Below are 8,774 nucleotides of genomic sequence, written 5' to 3'. Positions count from 1 at the left end.
TTATCTTGGGTTTATTTTAAAAATGCCTTGTCACCAATGTTATGTTTTGTAACTTCAAAACATGAAACTAATTCAAAGGAAGACACTAGAGTCCAAAATATGAATCTAACTTTGTGTTTACTTTAAATGGGTTGCACACATATGATCTGGCAGTGTGTTGATATATGCTTTCAATGTATTTATACATCCCACCCATAATTAATTATTTAAATGAAGACTGCTTACTCAAGCAATATGTACACAAGATTACTCAAATATTACTGTAATATTAAATACACAACAGCACAGTTCTATGTTTTCTGCATAACACACTCTTTCTTGAACGGCCCTTAACATAAGATCATTAAATTTACTATTTCTCTGTGCCAAATACTAGATCTAAAGTCACCTGTTATTAGTTGGTTCCTCAACATACTGAGCTGGAAAACCATTTAAAATACCAATTGCTCAAATATAACGTACTCAAAAACTCCGAATCACCCTCTACACTATTACTGCTATTTTATTTAATTATGTCTAAATCTTTAGTAAGCTTAAATAAGTAGAACTATATCTACAAGTAACTTTAAATGTGGGTTAAAACCCTCTGTTATTACTCTTTACCTTTGCCACAAATAAAGTTAAATTCCTTATCCAAACGGTGTCCTCCTGTTTTGAGGCTGATCGGTAAAACTATTATTTGCTGTTCTTTGTTGTTTTGTTGTTTTTAGAAGCTCTTTAAGGCTGATCACTTTGCAATCACTCTCCTTTAGTTATGATATTTGATCATACCAATTTCTTACACTGGATCCACTTGTTGTAGAACTATATTTTACAATATAAAGTAGTAATCCGGTGAGGTAGTAAATTGGATTAGACATTAGCTTTGTGGAAGAAGCCAAAGAGTGGTAGTAGTTAGTAGCCTCTCTGACTGGAGGCCTGCAACTAGTGGTGTGCTGCAGTGATCAGTGCTGGGGTCTGTTGTTGTCTGTCATCTATATCGACGATCTGGATGATAATGTAGTAAACTAGATCATCAAATTTGCAGATGACACTAAGTGTCACATCCACAGATTCGGCAGTGCAGTAGATATGGCAATTGCACTTGTGAATGCATGTGTCAGCTAATTATTATTTCATTGTGGTAATATTTAACTCCATATTTGTCACCGTCGTGCTTGTCGAGACTTGGACACAGCACAGCAACGCTTCACTATCTGTTTGCATTCGGCCTTGCCTGAGAAATTGGATTGTCAAGTCAACTGACTCTGAAAACTAGTGGTATTTGTTTCATATTTTAGTTGTTCTTTTCAGCCACAGTGTAGGCTTCATTTTCCATTTGAGAGTTTTAGTTAGCAGCCCCTTTTAGCCCAGTGTTTATTGTTTTCTTTCCCCTTTAACACTGTTCTCATTAAAGTCTGTGAACTATCAACCCATTTCAGTGTCTCTCACTCCACACTTGGGTCATATCTGAACCTGGTGACACCAAGATTGGGAACATAATGTACATCGAAGAAGGCTATCAAAGCTTGTAGTGGGATCTGGACCATTTAGAAAAATGGGCCGAAAAATAGCAGATGGAATTTAATGCAGACAAGTGTGAGGGGTTGCACTTTGGTACGACAAACTAGAGTATGACGTACACAGTAAATGATAGGGCACCTGGGTATGCAGCAGAACAATGGGAGATGTAGATCCATAATTTCTTGGAAGTAATGTTACAGGTAGATAGAATCGTAAAGAGATCTTTTGGCGTGTTGGCTTTCATAAATTAAGGTATTGAGTACTCTAACTCCTTATCTTTTATTTTTCTGGTCCTGCTGAAGGATCTTGGCCTGAAACATCGACTGTACTCTTTTTTGATAGATGTTGCCCGGCCTGCTGAGTTCCTCCAGCATTTTGTGTGTGTCACTTGGATTTCCAGCACTGCAGATGGTCTCCTGTTTCTATGAGTACAAGAGTTCAGATGTTATTTTAAGTAGTGTGTGCAAGATGTTAGTGAGGCCTAGTTTGGAATATTCTCTCCACTTGTGGTCACACACATACTGTAAAGATTGCAATAAGGTTGAAAGAGTACAGGGAAAATTTACAAGCATGTTGCTGGGACCTGAGGACCTGAGTTATAGGAAAAGGTTGAATAGGTTAGGACTTTATTCTCTAGCGAGTAGGAGAATGAGAGGAGATTTGATAGAAGTATAAAATCAGGTGCTGCCGCCTGATGTGGCGTGGATGTACACGGAAGATCAAAAGCAGCTAGCTGGTGTGCCCAGAGACCTGAGTTCTTTGGGCACAGATCAGAGAAAGAGTCGAAACAGACTTTTAATACCATAAATCAGCGAGTTGTTTTGCTCACATCTCCCCTTTCGCTATGAAACAGTGACACCTCTTTTTCCCTTATTAGAGAGCTGGTGGTATGTTGAATTACTGGGTGAATGAGCAGTATTTGGGGTACTGAAAGTCTGTGTCTTTATTGATGCTTTGCTGCATGCTTGAGTGCTCGGAGGGATTGCCAATACTTTTTTGCTGGTGGGGGAGGGGCCATTGCTTTGCTGCTGCTTTTGTGGAGGAGGGGGAGTTGGGGGGGGCTTTGGGGCTCTAACATTCATTCTTTGGGGGACTCCTCTTTTTGTGGATGTTTGCAAAGAAAAAGAATTTCAGGATGTATATTGTATACATTTCTCTGATATTAAATGTACCTATTGACCTATTGAAAATTATGAGTGATATAGAGAGGGTAAATGTAAATAGACCTTTTCCAATGAGATTGAGCAAGATGAAAACTAGAGGTCATGGGTTAAAGGTGAAAGGTGGAACGTTTAAGGGGAACATGAGGGTAACCTTCTTCACTCAGAGGATGGTGAGTTCGGAATGAGTTGCCAGCAGAAGTGGTGGATGCAAATTTGAGGTCGACATTTAAGAGAAATTTGGGTAGGTACATGAATGGACTTGAAGGGCTATGGTCTGGGTACAGGTCCATGGAATTAGGCAGATAAATAGGTCGGTGTGGACTAGATGGGCTGAAGGGCCAGTTTATATGCAGTAGGATTCTATGACTATAACGTGTGGGCTTGACTGCATTTATCAAACCATCATTACTAGACAGTGATCCTGGCATTTAAAATATTCACCTAATTTTATTTGTTCCAAAAATAACATCACTACAACTTCTGTTAGTTCAGCTTGGATGTGTTAGTAATTAACTTATTAGAATATGCTGTTGTTATTGGGGTCCTGGTTTCACTTCTAACGTTCTTGGATGTTCAGCCCCATCAGGAAGGTATAAACTGACCAAGGTACTTACACGTTTAAAGGTGTTGAAAAGAGGCTGACTGTCCTATGACGTAAGGTAATTGACCTGTGCACAGATTTTAACTTTTCAGCAAATTTTTATTTCACTCAGTCCCAAAGACACGGAGTCTGCCACACGCAGCTTCCCAGGAGGAAAAAGAGTGACGGACCGGTTTTACTTCTAATTTTAATTCTATTAAATTGAGTGACACACGTAGAGATAATCGCCGGGAAAAAAGGAGAATTAAACTGATTTAAATTATAAACCGATCGATAATCCTAGAAATGGCGAAGATGTCAATTGAAATCGTGGCCTTCGTTATATCCGTATCTGGATTTATTTTAATTTCTTCCACAGTGCCCACGGACTATTGGAAAGTGTCAACCATCGACGGTACTGTTATCACCACGGCCACATTTTGGGCCAATCTCTGGAAAACATGTGTCACAGATTCTACTGGCGTCTCCAACTGCAAGGAATTCCCATCCATGCTCGCACTCGATGGTTCGTAGTCTCAATGAATCTTTCCGAGCGTCTGCTTATTTTTATTGCTTCCAAGTCTCCGACTACTTGCTGCAAGTATATAGCAACGCGCTGTTCCTTTACTTTCTGTGATTTATTTACTTAGAATTTGCATTCTTGATATGACGAATGGAAAAATCGAAATTCAGCTCTTGATTTGGGACATTTTAAAGAATAGGCACTTTAACGAACAATTATTGTTTAACATTCCTGTTCAGTCTTTAACAGCAAAACACCTCAACGCTACAAAGAAGTTCATTGTTATGTAAATTGAAAAGAAACCTAAATATTTATGCTAGGACTCTTCAGATCTTAATAATCCAAGTGAAAGCCTATAGTTTCTCAGTTCCTGTGGGACCTGCATCCACAAAGAGAGATGTACCATTTTCTGATGCTTCAGGTGGATGCCCTAAATCTTATTTTATTATTTGATATAGAAAACAAAATGCAGCTACGAGTTCTAAGAAAAGTGCATGAATACTGACAATTCTTAATCTGAGAGTTTAGATTGCAAATGTATTTAGATCTTGGTCAAAATAATGATAACTTGTATATTTATTAACAATCGTATGCAATCTGGTTGACATGCTTACATACACAATCTATCAGTTTGGTGTAATACTTTATTCAGAACAATTGCTCTGATGAAGGGTCTGACAAGAAATGTTAGCTCCGTTTCTTTTTCCACAAATGATGTCTGATTTGCTGAGTGTTTGCACAGTATTCTGTTTTTGTTTCAGACTTCCAGTACAGACATTCCCCAAGTTTTAGATACCCTGACAGATTAGTGACCTCCATTGATATTAAATTCAAAAGTATGTTGTTATATAACCATATAGCAATTACAGAACAGAATGCAACTTCTATTTCTGCAAAATGACTGAACTAGTTTCCCCTCTCTCTCTCCCTCCACTTTTAGTAATTGTTCTTTATCTTTTGATGCCATTCAAGACAATATTGTGAAGGTAGTTACCTACCATATCAAGCTTTTTGTATATTTTCTGATTTGGAGAAAAAAAATGGACGTCTATTAAAACTGAATTTGTTTGTTCTGGGGATCACCTGCATCTGCCTATTTTGATCTTTATTTGCAGCTATTTTGCTGTCACTTAAAATGTTCATTCTTTTCATGTTTTTCCACCACTTTCTTTATTCTCTTTCCAGTTTTATTTTCATTCTCTAAATTGCACTTTTTATTAAGTGTAATCTGTTTAAATTCAGATTTCTGTTGTTAGTGCATTTTACAGGCTTGGTGTCAATTGTAGCCAATCACTCGAGTATTGGCTGCAAAGGTTAGAAAACAGTTGCTCAGAAATGCAAAATTATTTTCTTCCATTTTTTTTTTCAAATCACTTTTTTCCCTCTCTGCTAGCAACATCCTGGCTAGTGCATTATTGCTGAAATTCAAGTGGTACTGAATAGCTAAGTATGCTTTTTGATTTGAAAAATTATATTGAACCAGAAATGGTTGATTTTTGACACACACCCCAAGAGGTACCTCTTGCCCCCAGCATGCAACTCTGAAACTTATTGTGCTTTGGATGTTTTGTATTGACTTCTGACAGTAAATACTATGATGTTCTGTTAGGCAGTCAACCTGCAGGGACTGTAAATCCTTTTGTTCAGCTGTAAGTACTCCGTAAGTGTTACCCTACTTAGTCTTTGTTGCTGAGTTTCATGACTCATACCGCTTTCAATATAAAGAAAAGGAATCAAAAGAACCACAAGACTTGCCTTTCAGCATAAAATTCCTATTCCAACTAGGGCAACGTGGAACATAGGTAGAATCAAAATCAGGGTTAATATTACAGGCATATGTCGTGAGATTTGTTAACTTTGTGACAGCACCACAATACAATACATAGTAATAGAAAAAACTATGAATTACTGTTTTATATATTAAATAGCTTAATTAAATAAGTATTGCAAAAATAGAAATTAAAAGAAGTAGTGAGGTGGTGTTCATGGGTTCAATGTCCATTCAGAAATCATATGGCAGAGAGGAAGAAGCTGTTCCTCAATCCTCAATCTTTGAGTGTGTGCCTTCAGGCTTCTGTACCTCCCTCCTGATGGTAGCAATCAGAACAGGGTATGACCTAGAAGATAGAGGTCTTTAATAATGGACACGGCCTTTTTGAGGCATCACTCATTGAAAATGTTCTGGATGCTACGGAGGATCATGCCCATGATGGAGCTGACTAGGCTTACAACTCTCTGCAGCTTACTTCAATCCTGTGCAGTAGCCTCACCGCGCGCCCCCCCCCCCATACCAGACAGTGATGTACTCAGAGTATTCTCTACGGTACATCTGTAGAAATTTCCAAAACAGAACCATTCTTATACCAATACCTAGGTTGCTTTAATCTCAGCACAGAAATGGGAAAATACTCTCTTTGCTACATTTCCTTGATTATTAGGGCACAAGAGAAGCCCTTTGACCCCTGATGGTGTGCCAAATTAACTAAACCAACATCTTCTAATTAATCCAATTTCTCATTAGCCTTATCCCTCCCTTCTCTTCATATTCATATGTCTATGTAAGAATCTCTTAAATGCAATGTATTCTAGGCCATTATCTCTGTGAAAAGAAATTACCTTGCACATCTGCTTTGCACGTTCCCTCCTCACCTCAAACAAATGGCCTCTAATACTGGACATTCCAATCTAAGGAACAAGAGTCTGCTGTCTACTCTATCTATGTCTCATTTAAATGTATATGTGACGACAAACCAAGTTATCAGACGATTGATGCTAATAGAGAGAGATAAGGGAGACAATGGAGAAACGTTCAAAATGTGAATGAGAGAGGAGAGAGAGATTAATGAAAAGAGACACAATTCAGAATATTGACAGACCGGTTGCTTTGAACCTGAACTGTTTGAAGTTTGATGGACAGGCGATACCCCAGCAGGGGGATAAAAAGAACGGGTTCGCTAAGGCACGACACATACCACGAGATCACGAGATAATGAGACCCTGGAAGAGCGTTGTGCCCCCACAAGTTGGTGGGAGTTTGGATGTCTGGTTCGCGGGAACCAACCATAGACGCACAGGGTGTAAAGGTGCGATCGATGGGAACCTGGTGTGTGTGTCCGCCCTTGCCTGGGTGCCGGGTTCACTGCGGAAGAACGGTCGTATCCAGAACGGAGGGGTCACAGTCGGTGACCACAGTGGGATAGAAGACATAAAAGGGTCCACCCGAAACCAACTGCGAAGAACATCAAAGGTCTGCCTGAATCAAATTTATCCTCCCCCTCCCCCTCCCCCTCCCCCTCCCCCTCCCCCTCCCCCTCCCCCTCCCCCTCCCCCTCCCCCTCCCCCTCCCCCTCCCCCTCCCCCTCCCCCTCCCCCTCCCCCTCTCCACAACGGCATTACTGCAAGCTGAACTGAACTCTGCTTCACTTAAGACTGATCATTTTACCCCTGGACTGCAATAGAGCTTGGTTGATTCCTATTACCCTAGTTCTGTGTACATGTGTGTTTTATCATTGCTAACCTGTTGCATTTATATCCTTATGATTAGAATACTGTGTTACTTGTTTCTTTAATAAAACTTTATTAGTTCCCAGTAATCCAGACTCCAAGTGGTCCATTTCTGCTGGTTTGGCAACCCAGTTACGGAGTACGTAACATATAAAATTATATCAAATCCCCCCTCAATCTCCACTGTTCCAGAGTAAACAGCCCCAGCTTTTCCAAACTCTCTGTATAACATATGATCTCTAAACCAGGCAGCATGCTGGTAAACCTCCTTTATACCATCTCCAAAGCCACCGCAGCATTCCTATAAGGAAGCACCCAGAATTGAATGCAATAATCTGAATGTGGACTAGCTAGAGCTTTATAAAACTGTAACATGGCTTCTTGGCTCTTGAACTCAGCAGTCTGAGACCTTCTTTACCACACTATTCACCTGTGCCACTTTTTGGGAGCCTTGTACCTGGAACCCAAGATCGTTCTTGTTCATCAACACTGATCCTAGCATTAACTTTGTATTCTCCCTTTATCCCAAATGACAGTTCTTCATATTTGGATCACTGGATTTTTGGATCATTGTTCTCTCTTCCAGGGAGGTGGGACCTGCATACAAGTGATAGTTTGTACCTGAACTGGAGGGGGATAAATATCCTAGTGGGAAGGTTCGCTATACTGCACGAGGAGATTTAAACTAGAGTTGCAGGGAGATGGGAACCACCGCTAGAGAACAGATTGAGGTTGTGGAGAAAGCCATTGTGAAGCCTACATAAAAGTCAGGAATCAAAAGGATACGCATGGTGAGACTAATGTTCTAATCTGCGTATATTTCAATGTGAGTGTTGTCGGAAATGTGGATGATCTTACGGCATAGATCAGCACATGGAATTATGACATGGTAGCCATTAGTGCGGCTTGGTTGCCCGAGGGCCAGGACTGCCAGCTCATTGTTCTGGACTTCTGATACTTTAGATGTGATAGAGCAGGAGGAATTGAAGGGGGGAGGATATCATTACTAGTCAGGGAAAATATCGCAGCAGTGCTCAGTCAGGACAGACTAGAGAGCTCATCCAGTGAAGCTTTATAGTTAGAAGTGAGAAATAAGAAAGGTACGACCACGTTAATGGGGCTATATTACACACCATCCAACAGACTGCAGGATTTAGAGGAGCAAATCTGTAGAGAGATCGCAGACTATTGCAAGAAACATAAGGTTGTGATAGTAGGTGATTTTAACTTTACACATGTTGACTGGGACTCCCATACTATAAAAGGACTAGATGGGAAAGTGTTTGTAAAATATGTTCAGGAACTTTCTCTAATCGGTATGTAAAAGTCCCATCTAAAGAAAATGTGATACTAGATCTCCTATTAGGAAATGAGATAGGGGAGGTAACTCAAGTTTGTGTAGGGTAGAACTTTGCATGAAGTGATCATGATGCCATTAGTTTCAAGGTAATATTGGAAAAGGATAGACCTGGTCCTCCGGTTGAGATTCTAAATTGGAAAA

At 39.9% G+C, this 8,774-nt stretch overlaps 1 protein-coding gene across 1 annotated transcript in view; it reads left to right on the top strand.

The window, feature by feature from the left end:
• Positions 1–3,552: 3,552 nt before the first annotated feature.
• LOC140197334 (claudin-10-like) overlaps positions 3,553–8,774 on the top strand; it is a 72,363-nt gene continuing 67,141 nt past the window's right edge. The window contains exon 1 of the mRNA XM_072257289.1: positions 3,553–3,772. Coding sequence (XP_072113390.1) covers positions 3,553–3,772 — 220 coding nt within the window. The remainder of the gene's footprint in view (positions 3,773–8,774) is intronic.

Source organism: Mobula birostris, chromosome 5, assembly GCF_030028105.1.
Source record: "Mobula birostris isolate sMobBir1 chromosome 5, sMobBir1.hap1, whole genome shotgun sequence".
Lineage (NCBI taxonomy): Eukaryota > Metazoa > Chordata > Chondrichthyes > Myliobatiformes > Myliobatidae > Mobula > Mobula birostris.
Note: the sequence above shows the minus strand (reverse complement) of the source record. Positions and strands in the feature narration are given on the sequence as shown.